This window comes from Armigeres subalbatus, chromosome 3 (assembly GCF_024139115.2).
Source record: "Armigeres subalbatus isolate Guangzhou_Male chromosome 3, GZ_Asu_2, whole genome shotgun sequence".
Lineage (NCBI taxonomy): Eukaryota > Metazoa > Arthropoda > Insecta > Diptera > Culicidae > Armigeres > Armigeres subalbatus.
Window position 1 is genome coordinate 78,389,242 of NC_085141.1, and position 20,815 is coordinate 78,410,056.

The window sequence follows — 20,815 nt, forward strand, 5'->3', positions numbered from 1 at the left end:
AAACGATACGTAAGGACCTCCTGTAGCCCGCAGTGAGATTGATTTACTTTAGTTTGGTCCTCAAACCTTAGCCTCCAAGGTTTTGTATGACGCTTCCAGGAATATTGAAGAAAATTATAAAATCCGTCATTTTGGGATAAATTTGAGAAAGCACTGTTGAATTCTCATTCCTAAGGTCTCAAACGATACGTAAGGACCTCCTGTAGCCTGCAGTGAGATTGATTTACCTTGGTTTGGTCCCAAAACCTTAGCCTCCAAGGTTTTGTATGACGCTTCCAGGAATATTGAAGAAAATTATAAAATCCGTCATTTTGGGATAAATTTGAGAAAGCACTGTTGAATTCTCATTCCTAGGGTCTCAAACGATACGTAAGGACCTTCTGTAAACCGCAGTGAGATTCATTTACTTTAGTTTGGTCCTCAAACCTTAGCCTCCAAGGTGTTGTATGACGCTTCCAGGAATATTGAAGAAAATTATAAAATCCGTCATTTTGAGATAAATTTGAGAAAGCACTGTTGAATTCTCATTCCTAAGGTCTCAAACGATACGTAAGGACCTCCTGTAGCCTGCAGTGAGATTGATTTACCTTGGTTTGGTCCCCAAACCTTAGCCTCCAAGGTGTTGTATGACGCTTCCAGGAATATTGAAGAAAATTATAAAATCCGTCATTTTGAGATAAATTTGAGAAAGCACTGTTAAATTCTCATTCCTAAGGTCTCAAACGATACGTAAGGACCTCTTGTAGCCTGCAGTGAGATTGATTTACCTTGGTTTGGTCCCAAAACCTTAGCCTCCAAGGTTTTGTATGACGCTTCCAGGAATATTGAAGAAAATTATAAAATCCGTCATTTTGGGATAAATTTGAGAAAGCACTGTTGAATTCTCATTCCCAAGGTCTCAAACGATACGTAAGGACCTCCTGTAGCCTGCAGTGAGATTGATTTACCTTGGTTTGGTCCCAAAACCTTAGCCTCCAAGGTTTTGTATGACGCTTCCAGGAATATTGAAGAAAATTATAAAATCCGTCATTTTGGGATAAATTTGAGAAAGCACTGTTGAATTCTCATTCCTAGGGTCTCAAACGATACGTAAGGACCTTCTGTAAACCGCAGTGAGATTCATTTACTTTAGTTTGGTCCTCAAACCTTAGCCTCCAAGGTTTTGTATGACGCTTCCAGGAATATTGAAGAAAATTATAAAATCCGTCATTTTGAGATAAATTTGAGAAAGCACTGTTAAATTCTCATTCCTAAGGTATCAAACGATACGCAAGGACCTCCTGTAGCCTGCAGTGAGATTGATTTACCTTGGTTTGGTCCCAAAACCTTAGCCTCCAAGGTTTTGTATGACGCTTCCAGGAATATTGAAGAAAATTATAAAATCCGTCATTTTGGGATAAATTTGAGAAAGCACTGTTGAATTCTCATTCCTAGGGTCTCAAACGATACGTAAGGACCTTCTGTAAACCGCAGTGAGATTCATTTACTTTAGTTTGGTCCTCAAACCTTAGCCTCCAAGGTGTTGTATGACGCTTCCAGGAATATTGAAGAAAATTATAAAATCCGTCATTTTGGGATAAATTTGAGAAAGCATTGTTGAATTCTCATTCCTAGGGTCTCAAACGATACGCAAGGACCTTCTGTAGACTGCAGTGAGATTGATTCACCCTGGTTTGGTCCCAAAACCTTAGCCTCCAAGGTTTTGTATGACGCTTCTAGGAATATTGAAGAAAATTATAAAATCCGTCATTTTGGGATAAATTCGAGAAAGCACTGTTGAATTCTCATTCCTAAGGTCTCAAACGATACGTAATGACCTCCTGTAGCCCGCAGTGAGATTGATTTACCTTGGTTTGGTCCCCAAACCTTAGCCTCCAAGGTTTTGTATGACGCTTCTAGGAATATTGAAGAAAATTATAAAATCCGTCATTTTGGGATAAATTTGAGAAAGCACTGTTGAATTCTCATTCCTAAGGTCTCAAACGATATGCAAGGACCTCCTGTAGCCTGCAGTGAGATTGATTTACCTTGGTTTGGTCCCAAAACCTTAGCCTCCAAGGTTTTGTATGACGCTTCCAGGAATATTGAAGAAAATTATAAAATCCGTCATTTTGGGATAAATTTGAGAAAGCACTGTTGAATTCTCATTCCTAGGGTCTCAAACGATACGTAAGGACCTTCTGTAAACCGCAGTGAGATTCATTTACTTTAGTTTGGTCCTCAAACCTTAGCCTCCAAGGTGTTGTATGACGCTTCCAGGAATATTGAAGAAAATTATAAAATCCGTCATTTTGGGATAAATTTGAGAAAGCACTGTTGAATTCTCATTCCTAGGGTCTCAAACGATACGTAAGGACCTCCTGTAGCCTGCAGTGAGATTGATTTACCTTGGTTTGGTCCCAAAACCTTAGCCTCCAAGGTTTTGTATGACGCTTCCAGGAATATTGAAGAAAATTATAAAATCCGTCATTTTGGGATAAATTTGAGAAAGCACTGTTGAATTCTCATTCCTAGGGTCTCAAACGATACGTAAGGACCTTCTGTAAACCGCAGTGAGATTCATTTACTTTAGTTTGGTCCTCAAACCTTAGCCTCCAAGGTGTTGTATGACGCTTCCAGGAATATTGAAGAAAATTATAAAATCCGTCATTTTGAGATAAATTTGAGAAAGCACTGTTGAATTCTCATTCCTAAGGTCTCAAACGATATGCAAGGACCTTCTGTAGACTGCAGTGAGATTGATTCACCCTGGTTTGGTCCCCAAACCTTAGCCTCCAAGGTTTTGTATGACGCTTCTAGGAATATTGAAGAAAATTATAAAATCCGTCATTTTGGGATAAATTTGAGAAAGCACTGTTGAATTCTCATTCCTAAGGTCTCAAACGATATGCAAGGACCTTCTGTAGACTGCAGTGAGATTGATTCACCCTGGTTTGGTCCCCAAACCTTAGCCTCCAAGGTTTTGTATGACGCTTCCAGGAATATTGAAGAAAATTATAAAATCCGCCATTTTGGGATAAATTCGAGAAAGCACTGTTGAATTCTCGTTCCTAAGGTCTCAAACGATACGCAAGGACCTTCTGAAGACTGCAGTGAGATTGATTCACCCTGGTTTGGTCCCCAAACCTTAGCCTCCAAGGTTTTGTATGACGCTTCTAGGAATATTGAAGAAAATTATAAAATCCGTCATTTTGGGATAAATTTGAGAAAGCATTGTTGAATTCTCATTCCTAGGGTCGCAAACGATACGCAAGGACCTTCTGTAGCCTGCAGTGAGATTGATTTACCTTGGTTTGGTCCCAAAACCTTAGCCTCCAAGGTGTTGTATGACGCTTCCAGGAATATTGAAGAAAATTATAAAATCCGTCATTTTGAGATAAATTTGAGAAAGCACTGTTGAATTCTCATTCCTAAGGTCTCAAACGATACGTAAGGACCTCCTGTAGCCCGCAGTGAGATTGATTTACTTTAGTTTGGCCCTCAAACCTTAGCCTCCAAGGCTTTGTATGACGCTTCCAGGAATATTGAAGAAAATTATAAAATCCGTCATTTTGGGATAAATTTGAGAAAGCACTGTTGAATTCTCATTCCTAAGGTCTCAAACGATACGTAAGGACCTCCTGTAGCCTGCAGTGAGATTGATTTACCTTGGTTTGGTCCCAAAACCTTAGCCTCCAAGGTTTTGTATGACGCTTCCAGGAATATTGAAGAAAATTATAAAATCCGTCATTTTGGGATAAATTTGAGAAAGCACTGTTGAATTCTCATTCCTAGGGTCTCAAACGATACGTAAGGACCTTCTGTAAACCGCAGTGAGATTCATTTACTTTAGTTTGGTCCTCAAACCTTAGCCTCCAAGGTGTTGTATGACGCTTCCAGGAATATTGAAGAAAATTATAAAATCCGTCATTTTGAGATAAATTTGAGAAAGCACTGTTGAATTCTCATTCCTAGGGTCTCAAACGATACGTAAGGACCTTCTGTAAACCGCAGTGAGATTCATTTACTTTAGTTTGGTCCCAAAACCTTAGCCTCCAAGGTTTTGTATGACGCTTCCAGGAATATTGAAGAAAATTATAAAATCCGTCATTTTGAGATAAATTTGAGAAAGCACTGTTGAATTCTCATTCCTAAGGTCTCAAACGATACGTAAGGACCTCCTGTAGCCTGCAGTGAGATTGATTTACCTTGGTTTGGTCCCCAAACCTTAGCCTCCAAGGTTTTGTATGACGCTTCCAGGAATATATAAAGTCCGTCATTTTGGGATAAATTTGAGAAAGCATTGTTGAATTCTCATTCCATTCTCATTCTCAGGTCTCAAACGATACGTAAGGATCTCCTGTAGCCTGCAGTGAGATTGATTTACCTTGGTTTGGTCCCCGAACCTTAGCATCCAAGGTTTTGTATGACACTTCCAGGAATATTGAAGAAAATTATAAAATCCGTCATTTTGGGATAAATTTGAGAAAGCACTGTTGAATTCTCATTCCTAGGGTCTCAAACGATACGTAAGGACCTTCTGTAAACCGCAGTGAGATTCATTTACTTTAGTTTGGTCCTCAAACCTTAGCCTCCAAGGTGTTGTATGACGCTTCCAGGAATATTGAAGAAAATTATAAAATCCGCCATTTTGGGATAAATTCGAGAAAGCACTGTTGAATTCTCATTCCTAAGGTCTCAAACGATACGTAAGGACCTCCTGTAGCCCGCAGTGAGATTGATTTACTTTAGTTTGGCCCTCAAACCTTAGCCTCCAAGGTTTTGTATGACGCTTCCAGGAATATTGAAGAAAATTATAAAATCCGTCATTTTGAGATAAATTTGAGAAAGCACTGTTGAATTCTCATTCCTAAGGTCTCATACGATACGTAAGGACCTCCTGTAGCCTGCAGTGAGATTGATTTGCCTTGGTTTGGTCCCCGAACCTTAGCCTCCAAGGTTTTGTATGACGCTTCCAGGAATATTGAAGAAAATTATAAAATCCGTCATTTTGGGATAAATTTGAGAAAGCACTGTTGAATTCTCATTCCTAAGGTCTCAAACGATACGTGAGGACCTCCTGTAGCCCTCTGTGAGATTCGTTTACTTCAGATTGATGCATGCATCTCAGCCTCCAAAATTTAGTAGTTAGCCTCCAAACTTGCATGCAAGTTGATTCAGTAAAATTTAAATTCGTATATTTAACGCTTTCCAAGAGGTATATTTAAAGTTTTTATATGCTACCCGATTGGAAATAATTAAATAATTAATTTCCAATTGTTAGTTTTCCATTAAAAGGCCCTAAAACCTTAGCCTCCAACAATTTGTAGTTAGCCTCCAAGGAACCTTACAACAGCACATTATTTTTGGAGGCTAAATGGAGGCTAACTACAAATCGCTCAATTTGAGGCTGTTTTTTGGCGCATTTATCATTTATATTGACAGCCAAACAAGGATGGTGTGTGGACAGCTATGATAAAGATCTCATCATTTGTTTCATATAGATTTCATATTTATTTTTATTCTTTTATATGCATTACATCTATTTAGAATAATGTTTTGTTTTTAATTTTCAAGAGGGACCATTGAAAAAAAAAACACAATATTGTTGTCAAAAATCCCTCACTATCTTCTTCTACAACCTTCGATAACAATTAAACATGCACTAATGCGTTCCCATTCTTCGTTTTTCTTCCGCAGCCTGGCGAGTCCGGTTTCGTGGTGCTGGGCGATCTCACGCTCGAAACCTCGACCGATCCGGACGATTCGTGGGCCATGGGACCTCCGTCGCCGTGCGATGTGGAGTTCGCCAACGCTAACATTGTGATCAACGGTAAATCCAGTATGAGAACCAAGACTTCTAGGGATAACAAGGTACGTATTTTGCTGAAGTGATGTATCGATCCTGAAGTCATGAAAACTGTCATGAAGTATGTAGAAATATGGTAAAGTTGTTGATCGGAAGATTGAATAGATTCGAATCGAACAATCTTGATTTCCAACTGGAAATAGTTTGCCTCGGGAAAGGTATCGGATGAAAATCAAACCACTACCAGTCGTTGGAAATGAATAATTCCCTCGCAAATACTCAATACCAACACAGCAGATGATTGTTTGGAATGATAGCTTGCGCAATTGATTTTCTTAAACTTTTGTCGGAAGCTTTTGATAAAAAGTCAATCTAGAAAACTGCCAACTATAGTTTGAGTAGCAAATGCTTGCAAATTGCCTTTCTCGGTTTTTGTTTGCCCGTCTACTCTCGAACCAACCAGTTACGTTGATTGTAGAAGTCCGTATTGTATCTGTAGCAACAGGAGTAGCATGGTAGGATGCTAGTCGATTTCAATTTTCATTTCCAGCTTCAAGATCGTTTACATTGGAATGACAATGATTTCCACTTGGTAAAAAAATAAAAGTACAGTAGCTATTATCAATTTGATTAGGATAGTAAATTATGTGAAAATGCTCATAAGAACAATAAGTGGAATAGTAGGCCAAGTACAAGTAAGAGTACAAGTACAGTACAAGTAAGACAAGTAAGAGCTACGGAAAATTAGCAGAATTTTAATTTTCGATATAAATATTGTGCCTTGTATCTCTCTTCAAGTTGTCACTATTCCTCCTGTAATTAGATTTTAATTTTATATACATACCTTCCATGACAAAAGTGAGAGAAGAAATGATGTAATGCGCGCCTTATTCGAATCACACCTTATCAATCGTATGAAATCGAACGCCTTCATCAGTATCATGTTGTGAAATCATCCAAGCCCAACTCTAACACAGATGTTAATGCTGATCTGGTTCATTTCATTCGTTTGTTATGGCCGCCATGCAACCAGTTGCTTCCAAAGACTGAGGACCTTTCTGTCAGGAAAGACAAGGAGATTAGTCGTTTCTATCGTCTCCACCACCAAAAGTTGTCTCCGAAGTTATTCATTTAAAATTAAATGCATAGTTATAGCATAGTTGCCCAGCGCTTGACTTGTGGTCTTGAAAAGGTTTGATACGGTCTGGGCGGTAGTCAGGGATTGTGCAATCCGATTATCACACCCGGGTTGGTGTTCGACGGCAAGAGGGAAAGTGCGAGGCGGCGAAAGTTTGCCAAGCGCTTGTCGATTATTTTACACTGCTGGCGAACGGACGAAACGAGTCGGTCTGGGTTTCCTCGCTTGCTACAATCTGGCCCTTGCCTTATATTCGGAGACTGTAATCGAATTATCTGCTGATTAAATTTGAGTTGATTATATTGCTATCAAGTAGTGAAAAGTGTTAGCAGTATCGAAATATGGCGCCGTTTAAACTGTGATTCAGATTCAAATTAGGAAACCAATGGCGCGCATCAAACTTAATATCAATAAATAGCTGACACAGATGTACATGGAATGATCCTGTATATGGGTTTGTAATTTGTCAGAAGCTTGATTTTAGATGAAAACTAACAAAAAAGCTAAACTTTACGATAATAAAACGTAAAATGGTTCCTATTCAAATTCATAACCATAGCCAATTGGTTTATTTCAAAAGCCTGGGATGCAAATTCACCCCACGTACAATTTCTATAAAACTTAATAACTGTAACTTGTCCTCATTTGTTGAATATCTTCAAATGCCATGCACTAAAGGTTTTGGAATGTCTTCTGTTTTTCAAGGCATATTTGAATACAAATCGCCTTCAAAGCCTAGCGATTAGATAATCGTCTACAAAGCAAGACGATGCGGAGGGTGGATGGGTATACACTAAGTTTTTATTTCTGCAACTTTGGAAAATAAAAACTTATATCCCGGCAAAAAATACGTTTATTAGCTGTTTTCCGGCAAATTATTTACTAATTTCAGCAACTTTGACAGAAATCTCAGCGAAAAATATGTTTGCTGGGGCTGTGGGAATCTCGGTAAAAGTTTAGCATATTGCTGAGATCCCGGTAAAAAAGTTTTGTGCGTATTATTCCCAGTTCGGTCTAGGACATTTTCGGGTTTGAAATTTTGTCGGTTAGAAAAATCATCGTGTTAGCCTTATGGCTTAGAAAACTCGTAGCTAATAATTGAGGAAATGCCTTATGAACACTAGGATGCGAGGCGGCTATGTAAGCCCCAGTGAAAGATGCAATGCCACCGAGTATTGTCCTCAGCACCTTTCGCTCAAACACTCTGAAAGCTCTCCGATCAGCCTCCTCATGTTTCATGGCCGTAAAAAGCCACCGGAAGAATCAGAGTAGAATACAGCGCGAATTTTGTCTTCGTCTGCAGACTACGGGACGTGAGCTGGTTATGAAGGCCGCAATAAGCAGCTGCAATACTGTGCCGTGATCTGCTGTGGTATTCTGATGTACAGAATCTACATACAATCTATTTTTAGACGGGTCCATCTCATCGTGAGTCCATTTTGTCCTGTTGTCCATATCGTGTATCCAATTGCTCGTTGCATTGTTCGGTTTCCATTTATCCGCGTACGTTGAAGGAAGGAATGCCTCCAAGAAGAACAATTTGTTAGTTGTCATCGGGCAACCGTGTCGGTACGACGCGCATCTCAAAACGCCACCGTTTGAGCTACACCTCAGGAGACTGACAAGGGCTTGGTGGGGAGTGGGGTCTGGGAATCGAACACTTGACCGTCCGCTTATAAGGCGAGCGTGTAGCCAACTATGCTACGGGACCCCCTGAACAACATTTTTTTAAGAAAATAAGAAAATTATTTTGAGCTTTTTAGTGGAATGTTTTCACCTGTCATAAGACGAGTTTATACCATCCCATTGAATTCCACCACTTAATTGTATCTTGACAGATACGTATTTCGACCTCAACAGTAAGGCCGTCTTCAGTGTCTCGTACGAGTCAAGTACGAGACACTGAAGACGGCCTTACTGTTGAGGTCGAAATACGTATCTGTCAAGATACAATTAAGTGGTGGAATTCAATGGGATGGTATAAACTCGTCTTATGACAGGTGAACATTTTTTTGTTTCATTCAAATTGGGCAAGCAGGCGATGTCAGTAATGATGAGGAAACCCAGGGTGACCCCTTAACTTACATTTCAAAATTCCCGCATATTTCACGACTTCTTTTTGAAAATTATAATTTTGAAGATCTATATTTATGTACATAAAAATGAATTTCTGTCTGACTGAACCTTATAGAATCGGAAACTATTGTACCGATCGGAGTGAGAGGTTTTCGAGAAGATTCTTAAAATAATTTGGAAAGCTTTGGAAAGGGGGGCTCCCATACAAATGAAACACCAATTTCTTCATAACTCGAAAACTATACTGCCGAAATCTGAAAAAGTGACGTAACAGCCAATTTACAACATGCATGTTTGCCATTTGCTCAATGAGTACTCGGCGCTCGGTTCCGCCCACAAGCATGTACTTTGTCTTTGACGCATTCACCACCAGTCCAACTTTTGTTGCTTCACGTTTCAGGCGGGTGTACAGTTCTGCCACCTTTGCAAATGTTCGGCCGACAATGTCCATGTCATCCGCGAAGCAAATAAATTGACTGGATCTGTTGAAAATCGTACCCCGGCTGTTACACCCGGCTCTCCGCATGACACCTTCTAGCGCAATGTTGAACAACAGGCACGAAAGTCCATCACCTTGTCTTAGTCCCCGGCGCGATTCGTATTTCAGCAGTCCTCAAGAGGGGCCCCATCGAGCTCACCCTCTTCCGGCAACGCTGCCTCGAGATGCTGCGCGTATGCAGTGGCGACATCAGGTTGCTTCAGTCGCTCTAGGTCGTACCGCGGCGGTCGTCGGTACCGAACATTGTTGATGACGGATAGTTTTGGGCGCAGTTTACCATCACCTGATAGTGGTTAGAGTCGATGTTAGCGCCACGATATGTCCTGACGTCGATAATGTCGGAGAAGTGCCGTCCATCAATCAGAACGTGGTCGATTTGTGATTCTGTCTGCAGTGGTGATCTCCAGGTGTACCGATACGGGAGGCTGTGTTGGAAGTAGGTGCTGCAAATGGCCATATTCTTGGAGGCGGCGAAATCAATTAGTCGTAGGCCGTTTTCGTTCGTCAACCGGTGAGCGCTGAACTTTCCAATAGTCGGTCTAAACTCCTCCTCTTGGCCAACCTGAGCGTTCAAATCTCCTATGATGATTTTGACGTCGTGGCTTGGGCAGCTGTCGTACTCACGTTCCAGCTGCGCGTAGAATGCGTCCTTATCATCATCAGTGCTTCCGGAGTGTGGGCTATGGACGTTGATTATGCTGAAGTTGAAGAACCGGCCTTTGATCCTCAGCCTGCACATTCTTTCATTGATCGGCCACCACCCGATCATGCGCCTTTGCATATCGCCCATCACTATGAAAGCTGTTCCCAGCTCGTGTGTGTTGCCGCAGCTCTGGTAGATGGTATGATTACCTCTAAACGTTCGCACCATTGATCCCTTCCAACAAATCTCCTGCAGCGCTACGATGCCGAATCCTCTAAACGTTCGCACCATTGATCCCTTCCAACAAATCTCCTGCAGCGCTACGATGCCGAATCCACGGTCCTTGAGCACATCGGCGAGTATGCGTGTGCTCCCGATGAAGTTGAGAGATTTGCAGTTCCACGAACCGAGTTTCCAATCGCTAGTCCCTTTTCGTCGCAGTGGTCTTCGCCGATGGTTCCGGTCCGTACTCTCTTGTTGATTGTTCGTTGCGTGAGTTTTTTTTTGGCTGGCTTGCAGGGCCTGACACCAAACCCCCTAAATTTCCGGAGGAAAATTCCTCCTTATTTCCGGTGGACCATGGTGCACAGTTTCGCTTAGAGTCCCTCGCTGGCACTCGGACGATGATCAGCCGCCCCTAACATGGAGAACAGACGCTGTTGTGAGCCGATCCTGACATGGAGAACAGACACTCAATAAGATTTGCACCTCCGGAGAGCAGTAAACCCCCTTCCCTGTCAGCATACGACCATAATTCCCACCAGGGTTGGCTACCCAATCTTCCCTAAGGTTGCTCTTATCCCGGCCAGCACCATGAGGAGGTATGGGTAGGAGTTGCTGGGTAAGAGGCTAAGGACCGCGAGGTGGGGTCTATTTTATTTCTTCAGGTACACGAAATACCAATGGTACGCTTTTCCCAGCATTTGCCTAAAGCTACAACCGTGATTATTGATTATGGTGCAAGATACAGGCATCCTTCATCACACCAAACCATTAAATCATCGACAAACTAGTGCAACTCTGTACAATAATAAAAAGAAAACATCGACGAAGAGAAATCGATCTATACAGTTACGCTCCTATGAAACTAATCGCAAGATTTGTTCTAGCATTTCTCTCAAAGACGATTCCTTCCTATTAAAATCTTCGAAAAAAGTCATGGGCGAAAAAGGGTTGAGGAATTCCTAAAAGAGAACCTGAAGGGATTTTCAAAAAAATATGTAAAAAAATATGTAAAATATGGATTTTCAAATTTCTGAAAAAATTCGTCTATTTCGCGCCAACTCGACCAGCGGTTGGCAGCACCATCTCAGAATCGAATGAAACTTGGTGGGCATAAAGTTATGGTATTTCTAAGCCACTCTTCATACTTAGTTTTTCAAAAATTGTCAAGAGTAACATTTGATTAGGGCCTATTTTTTTTTCATTGATTTTTTAAAAATCGATATAACTCTAAAATGACAACACCTACAAAAAGTGTTGTATGGCGGACTGTCGTGAAATTCCCTGAAGTTTTTTGGAAAAATATCCAAAACATAAAAAACCGATTTCTACACTGAAAAAAATGTTTTAAAAATTAAAATCGATATAACAAAAAAAACTCATCTCAGAAATTGATGCAATTTTCTCTGCAGATAGGTATTTCAATTATCTAACTTTTCTGGGAATAATGTTTTTTATTTTTTGGATATTTTTAGAAAAAAACTTTCCAAAAAGGGAATTTCACGACAGTCCGCCCTACAACACTTTTTTGTAGGTCTTGTCATTTTAGAGTTACATATATTTTTAAAAAATCAATGAAAAAAAATAGGCCCTAATCAAATGTTACTCTTGACAATTTTTGAAAAACTAAGTATGAAGAGTGGCTTAGAAATACCATATGCCCACCAAGTTTCATTCGATTATGAGATGGTGCTGCCAGCCCCATAAAATGGTTGGCGCGAAATTCGTCAATAGCGTTATTAAAAGAAATTCAGAAATATCCGAAGGAATTTCTGAAAAATTGCTGGAGGGATTCCCAAAGAAATCGCTGGAATAATCTCCTTCTGCAATTGCAGAAATGATTTCCGAAGAAATTATTTAAGTAATTCACGAAAATTTCCAAACAAATGACGAGTTCAGGGGTCTAGTGGCTACCGCTTCTGCCTCATAAGCAGGAGGTCGTGGGTTCAATTCCAGGCTCGACTGCTCGACCCTTTCCTACTTTTTATTTCTATCTTAGTTCTTTCTGTGTTTCACGTTATACCAAAACGATTCCTACTGTTATAACCTTCCACACAATCCCAAAACCTCCCGTGGCACCTATGAGAGGTCGTAGAGTTCTCTGCATCTTTCTTAAGTGAGTGTCCAACAAACCATCCTTCCCCTTCCTCAGCATTCGCAAGGACGTGGCCAGGACAGATCTCGACTATTGGAGAGTACATTGCTTCCATCTAAAAGTTAGTGATTAGTCTCAAATCAATATCTGTGGTAACGGATGAAAGTGATGCTACTCTCATACAGTAATCTTGGCTTGTACCACCTACGAATTTGTGCGAACTACTAAATGCTAATGCTAATGCTAATTCACGAAAATTTCCAAACAAATTCGTAAAGGAATTTCCGAAGGAATCTCTACAGGATTTTTTGTAGGAATATCCGGAAGCATTCCTTAAGGTGTTTTCTGAAGGTTTTGCAATGAAATTTCCGAAGGAATTCCTAAAAAAAATCACAAGGAATTTCTGAAGCATTTTCCGAAGGATTTCCAATAGCAAGAAGCATAAGTACTACAATGCTAGTGGCGCTGAAAGCCATCATAATTTTTTTTCAAGCCTGACTTGGCCGTTTGTTGTCCATCATTTTGTCCTAGTGCAAGTTTGGTTTCATAACCAACATCGGTTTGACATTTATAGCATCGGTATTATGGGCGCTAGGGTACAAGCAAACTAAATGTGTGTCACGTGAACGGGAGCGACATTAGCAATTTTATACTTTTGCATCAACTGTATTTCCAAACTAGTTTGTAAAGAAACTTTCAAAGGATCTCCTGATGAAGTTTTCAAGGGAATACTTTAGAACATTTCCGAGGAAATTGCTAAAAGAATTTCTAAAGGACCTCGTAAAGGAATCCCCAAATGATTTTCTGAAGGAATTTTTGTGGGAAGTTCTGAAGAAATTACCGAATAAATTTTCAAACTAATTAAAATTGAACGAATTAAAATCCAAAAGAATTCCTAAATAAACTTCCGAAGAAAATTCCTTAACGAATTCCTCGAAGATATTTCAATAGAATACCTGAAGAAATCTCCATTTGACGAAGATATTACTTAGCTGCGAAGCGGCTCTGTCCCAGTGTGGGGATGTAATGCCAATAAGAAGAAGAAGATTACCGAAGGATTTTCAAGATAAATTTTCGAAGGAGTCCTTAAAGGAATTTCTGAACGTAATCATGGAGGGAGTTTTTAAAGTATTTCTGAGGGAAATTTCGAAGCAATTTCTAGGATACCCTATTTGAAGGTATTTCTGAATTCATTGCTGGAGGATTTTTCAAAGGAATTCCTAGAGCAATTTTTGAAGGAATGCCTGGAGGAATTTCCGATGGAATTACTGAAGGAATTTTTGATTGAATGGCTGAAGCTAGTTCTAGATGTACTTACTGAGGAAATTCTGGAGATATTTCCTAAATAATTTCTTAAATAATCTACGGGAAAATGTGTGAGGCCTCCAATAATTTCTTTTGAAAAAGGTTTTTCGCCATATTCAATTGTTTGAATTGATTATTTTGCTGCACAAATCTATTATGGCATGTTTGTTTTTACCTGGAAATTAATGTAAAGCACCTGGAAAAATCAGGGATTTTCGTTTATACAGATGAGTAGACACCCTGTTTAAACAAGAGAGATTTAAGCATGTGAAAGAATTGAAAAACTGCTCCAGGACTTCAGCTCATGGCTCCGATGTTCATCCCATCAATAACAAACCAAAGAAAGGGAATTTTGTTTGTTTATGATTTTTGTGATTTTTTTCAGTAGTGAACACGCATGTTGCCAAAAAGAAGTGGCGAAATTAATGCCGTATTTCTTTGTTTAGCAATGAGATGTATATATGTTCAGTGAGATGGAGATCGGATAAGTTCCCCTATCAACAGTGAACAAAATTGTGGATAAATATTTTTTATGTTTTCTAAATTCTCACATTTTTGCTTATCTCGTACACTAAGTAACGTCTATAACATCGGTCCAAAACATACTTTTCGTAGAAGGCTCGGAGTCCCATAGCGCTATATATAAATCGTTTCACCTCAACGGACAAAGGTGATGTCTCTGTTTGTATGTATGCGTGTGTGAAAAAAACAAATTTTTATTCTGAGCACTTTATTCGATTTGAAACCAGTTGCACTCGGAGGGGATTCTCGTTATGAATGAGTATGAATCAAAGCGACCTATCCACTACCTAGTAAAAAACAATTTGATTTGATTGATTTAACTATGTTTACACGATCAATCTTTGATAGCAATGTTAAGAAATAAATTTCATTCACGGATTCTACCTTTAATCAATCATGCTTACTGAGAATTTTAGAACTGTATACTGTCCCTGAAAGGTATTCCATTAAATTACGACCTCGACAAAAAAAAATATCGGTTCAATTACTCACTAAAGCGATTATATAACCAATCAACAGCAAGCGTTCATTTGACTGTGCTTCAGTTGTTTCACCTGTTGGCCCAAATATCCTGATACCGGAGCCGCCAGAGTCCATTCAATCCGATTACATCTTACGACGGCAGATGGCGGCGAGCGGAAAATCGAAATGGGGCCAGAAGATTACGTACCGGTTATTTCTAGGCTCACCCGATGGGATTTATATTTAAACCATATGATGCAAATTAAACTCCACAACGAACCGAATGATGATGACCATTTCACGTTGCACTATGCGGTATGCCGTCCAATACCCAATAACACCAGCGACGAGCGTGCACTTTCATCGGCATGCAAGGCAGGCAGACACACCCTCCGGGTTACGGCGGCTCGGCTTTGATTCGCCTGCCATTTACATTGTATTTTATTAGGAAGCCAGCTAGCGCACGACGATTGATGGGAAACCCACTCAAGCAGTCTCCATATATTGCTAGCTGGCAGCTCGGCAACAACAACAACCGGGAAAAAGCAGCATAACCGAAAGGCGTGAGGCATATAAAATGTTAATCCGAATGTGGAACCAAACAAACAATAGATCACGTAACTACAAAGCACAGCGGTGTGAGCTACTTCTCCAATAGCCGTCTGGCTGGCGATTTTTACAAGCCAATCAATCCATCTGATAAACTATCTCCAACATTCATTAGTGTATTAGTGACCCTAACACTTAATAAGAGTTTACTTCGTAGTCCCAAATTTAATACGATTATGTATATGAAAATGAATTATAATTTTGTTTTAAACCTACTTTTAATTCAACGTTTTATTATGTACATCACTGTGATTGGTTTGAATATTGACCTACTGGAGCAACTTCTCCACAAACAACCGATATCATGAATCGCAGAAATTTTCATCCCATATTCCCATGAGAACAATGAATCTATTATACATTACGCATTTAACATTACATTTATAATTAAACCTTCACCAAAATGTAAACAAAATGCACTTTTCATTGAGACCTACGCCAGTTATTGAATTTGTTTTAATTAGAAACTAGATTGGAAGATTTTTTTTATCTGAAATTCTGAATGGAGATATTTTCAACATGTACGATAAGTCGTCTTCAATTCGTCTATAATTCGCTTAAAACCGGTCTTACAAATTCCGCATGGGTGATCTGGCATATCGATTCACTTGATCGCTTTAGCGAGAAATTAAAAACAAAGCAAGAATAAGTTTAGGTGTAATAAAACACGTAAGTGAATCCGTAATGTTGTCACTTCAATTTAAAATATGAAAAATCAACGAAAAAACTTTATCTTTCTACTTCCGGCCTAACACTTGCTAAAATTGGATTGGATTTCTGCGAAATTGATAGTTTCTCAAACAAATAATTCATATACTCTCCATCCATATGGAGAGGTGTGAGTAACAAAATGCATTCGACTAACTTGAGGCGTGTTTACTCGACCGTTGAACAACAACAACGAGCATCATGTTACCGCCGACAGGCGTTTGGACATGGCCTAGTAATGTATGCCGCACATGTACGCTTCCGTCACTTGTTATCATGACTGATGCGTAGCTTTTGAGCTTTACTATGGCAACTCAACTGTTTTGGTATTATATATTTGTTGTCAAACTAATCAAAGCAAAACGTGTCGTCAGGTAGCACTCACTTACTGTTCATCACATAAACTGTTACTGTTCATGGTTGGGACCCTTAGAGTAAAGTTTTTTTTGTTGATATAGGACTAGCTGTAACAATGTGTATTAAAATTCCGGCCATGATTCTCCGTCACCCACAATTGTTGTTTACAATTCTTCGTCTGAAAATTATGCAACAAACTCATCAGCAACGCAGTTTTGTCACGCTCATGCGAACATTTCTGATTGTCCGCGTTCGGAAACAAGAAACCGCAACCAACTGATAAATCGGCAACGTGGTCCGTTGCCAAATCCAGCCCACGACTTGTTGTCCAACTTTCGCACGAATTCAAGTCAATCGATTTGTTTCCGGACGCTGCCAACACCAGCTTGGAAAAGAAAAAGGAAAACAATGTAGATATAACCGAATAATCCAAATCACGTTCCAGTTTGTGTTCCTACTACAGTTGCTGCAATTCGCGCGTTTTCGCACTTTCGATAGAGTGCGTTTTTTGTCCCTACCACGGAGTGCCACTTTCGATATGATGGTCTGATGTAACACTCCAAAAATGACTTGAACAACCACCGCTCAAGCTCTGGGTAGTGAATCGCACTACTGTAACAGTTGCTGATCGGCTATTCGGTGCTATAATATGGGTTTGTTTCCTATCGAATCGTCTTCTTCCGTCACGTGTCAGCCTCACGGTCGGACGCCGATCGTGTGTCGGTGCTGTTGTTGCTGCTCAAAAATTTATTCCTCGCGAAAAAAAATCTTTGTTTTTCAATTCCGCATGCATATGACAATGCATAAACCGAACCGACCACGCAACCATTTCACTTGGGCTATAAGTGAGTGAGTGGAGAAACTTTAGCCAAATCTGCAGCGCAATGTTTGTTCAAGCTTCGGCAATTCACACTCATGGCATTTTATCGGGTTTCGGAAATCGATCTGCAATGGGTAATGGAACTTATTTTCTCAAATCATTGATTTGTATATGTGAATGTGGCATAACATAAATAGCATTTTCATTTTTTTTACAATTCATTGTGGACAAAAATAGCGTTAAAGCAAATTTGTACAAATTCTCTTTGAAATTCTATCTTGGTTCTATAATATCTCAGCCACATAATATTCTTTTACCACAATGCATTACATCTCCCACTGGGACATTGTCGCTTGGCAGCTCAGTGTTCTTAGAGAACTTCTAAAGCTATTAACAACGATTTGGTCTTCTTTTTTGGCGTTGATTATAAAACCAGCTGATGGTCAGCAGTTGTTACTTAAATACTTTGCATAACAGAACTATACTTGTGCGCCGCCGTCGATGATTTTTCACGGCACCAGTGATTTTTCAAACCGCTATCAAAAATGAATCGGCATGATTTATAATTGTCCACGCCACACTGGGACAGACCGCTGTATTCATTGGACAAAACCTCTAGCACTCTCTGTATACGTTATAAAGTTTTAGTGTCTTCAGCAAAAAATTTAATAATTTAATAATTTTCGAAAAGGGACGATTTTACCAAATATTAAAGAGTTCGGAAATATCGTACATCAGTTTCATCTGAAATATTTGCAATATTTTGATTTTCAATGTAGGGGGAATGACGGCTTTGGCAGGTTTTGTTCTATTATTGGCAGGGTGGTTTTTTATGACTGACTAGGTTCAAATTTGGCCTAAACATTCTTTGCATATCAAAGAATATTGTGGCCAAATTTCATAAAATTTGGTCGACAAAAACCCCTCTGCCAACAATAGAACAAAATCTGCCAAAGCCGTCTTTCCCCCTATATTTGATTTGGAACAATCGCAGACAAAAAGCTCCACATGTCTCCACTTTTTTCCCGATATCAAAGATATTAGTTATGAACTAGGGGAAAAGACGGCTTTGGCAGGCTTTGTTCTATTATTGGCAGGGGGTTTTGTCGACGGAATTTTATGAAAGCGTTCTTTGATGTGCAAAGAATGTTTAGGCCAAATTTGAGCATAATCAATCATAAAAAAAACCCTGACAATAATAGAACAAATCATTCCGTGCCGATAGTTCGAACGAGCCAGACGTGTGTGCTGTGTCTCATCGCGGGTGTTGTTCGGTAGTGCGAGTCTATTGTGTGGTGCCTACCTACGGATCCAAGGCGATCACTGTCGGCGAGCGAAGTAGCTGCTTCTGGCGACGCCAGTAAAGCAGGCTATTGTTTCTGCTGCTACCTACAGCAGCAGCACAGATAAGTGGCAGATTTTGTTTTATTGTTCTCCCTTTTGGAGCGGGACTGATTGAAATCAATTGAATTAGTTTTTTTTTCTTATTTTTTTTTCTGATTTGCTTATAGTTTTAAGTTAGTATAAGACAGAATTGTCCTTCCACCTCTCGGGGTGAGAATGGAAGCAGAGACTATGGGAGGCGGTGAGCCACCAAAAGAGGTTCGCACACGGTTTTACCAGGCATCTTCGCCTGGCCCTTGGGTTGTTTACTTTCGGCAGAAAGCGAAAAGCCTAGATTTTCTCGGCATCAAACGAGACTTGACGCGTCGTTTTACGAAGCTTGAATTCAATCAAATCAACAGAAACAAGTTACGCATTACCGCACCTACATACCAGGTGGCGAATGAAATTGCTGGCGACAGGGCGTACAACATTGAATATTTAGTTTATGTCCCCTCGCGGGAGGTCGAAATAGAAGGTGTGATCAACGCAGCGAGCTTAACTTGCAAGGATGTGCTTGCAGGGAAAGGTCGCTTAAAGAATGCCCTGCAATCTACCGTGGATATCCTGGACTGCAAGGAATTGCATTCAGCAACCACAGTAGTTGGCTAAAAGGTATATGCTAAGTCAGGCACGCTTCGGGTGACGTTCGCCGGTTCGATGCTCCCAAAATATGTAGATATCGAGAATATGTTGTTTCCGGTGCGTTTGTTTGTACCAAGGGTATTTAATTGTACCAACTGCAAACAATTAGGTCACACTGCCGAGTTTTGTGACAACAAACCACTTTGTGGTAAATGTTTCCAAAGACATCGGGGGATACCTGCCAGCAACAAGCCACAAAATGTGCTTATTGTGGTTTGGATCCTGCCCATGGTTTGCAAGATTGCCCGGTGTACAAACGACGCACCCAAAAAGTGAAGCGCTCGTTGGTACAGCGCTCCAAGCAGTCTTATGCGGAAATGGTTAAAGCGCAAGACACATCCGCCACTGCCACCGCAAAGACTGCTTTTTCAGCTGCCGTTCAAGTAAGTGACTATTATGATTCCATCTCCATTGATGAATCGGACTCTGACGCAGCCGACATGGATGATTCTTCGAGGTACACGCGCCCGAAAAGAGGAAGCAACCGTCTTCCCCGGGATCGCGCCGAAAGAAAACAAAAGTCATCCATAAAGGCTTGGCAAAATCTGAAGGTAATGGGGATTAATTAAAATCCTGAAGCAACCAGTCTTCACTGCAGATCCCTGCTGCTCTAAGACATTCCCGCCATTGCCTAAAACCGATGTTCCTAAGAAACATCCGGCTAGGATTATCAATGAAAAGGAAAATGCTACTCGCACTTCCGAAAAGAGAATCTCGTCCAAGCGAGGATTGATATCCTTTAAGGACCTCGTGGACCGCTTTTTGAATCTTTTCAATATTCCGGATTCATTGAGGCCAATCATTGACCTCTTTATTCCAACAGTAGAAAGTTATCTGAAGCAATTGACTGTTTCATGGCCCTTCTTGCAGAAATTGTATCTTTCGATGGATAATACGGCCATACAAGATACAATCACTGTGCTGCAGTGGAACTGTCATAGTCTAAAAATAAATTGGACGTGTTCAAGTTTTGATTCGCAATTCCGATTGTGATGTATTTGCTCTCTGTGAAACATGGCTTTCTTCTGAAGATGAAATCTACTTCCACGATTTTAACATTATTCGCCAAGATCGGGATGATCATTATGGTGGCGTTCTTTTGGGGATCAAAAATGCTACTCCTTCTACAGAATTCCCATTCCGACTGTTCCCGGCTTAGAAATCGTCGCTTGCCAAGTAAATGTGAAGAATAAAGATCTTTGCATAGCTTCAGTGTACATTCCTCCAAATGCCTCTATTAATCGTCGACATTTTTGGAGCGCAGTCTCCCTTCTATCATCTCCAGTATTGATATTGGGTGATATGAACGCACATGGTATTGGATGGGGCGAAACGTATGACGATTATAGAGCGCCTATTTTCTATGATTTGTGTGACGATTTCAATTTGAATATTTTGAACACTGGTGAAGTAACTCGAATAGGACCAAATGGTCAACAAAGCCGTATTGATCTGTCTTTATGTTCAAATTCACTATCGTTAGATTGCACGTGGAAGGTTATCCAAGATCCCCACGGTAGTGACCATATGCCGATAGCCACCA

General features: G+C 40.2%; 1 protein-coding gene across 5 annotated transcripts in view; it reads left to right on the plus strand.

Moving 5' to 3' along the window:
* LOC134220413 (probable serine/threonine-protein kinase DDB_G0282963) overlaps positions 1-20,815 on the plus strand; it is a 351,651-nt gene that overhangs the window by 210,453 nt on the left and 120,383 nt on the right. For all 5 annotated transcript variants that reach the window (XM_062699474.1, XM_062699470.1, XM_062699472.1 and 2 more), the window contains one exon: positions 5,680-5,853. In XM_062699474.1, the coding sequence (XP_062555458.1) occupies positions 5,680-5,853 (174 nt within the window). The remainder of the gene's footprint in view (positions 1-5,679; positions 5,854-20,815) is intronic.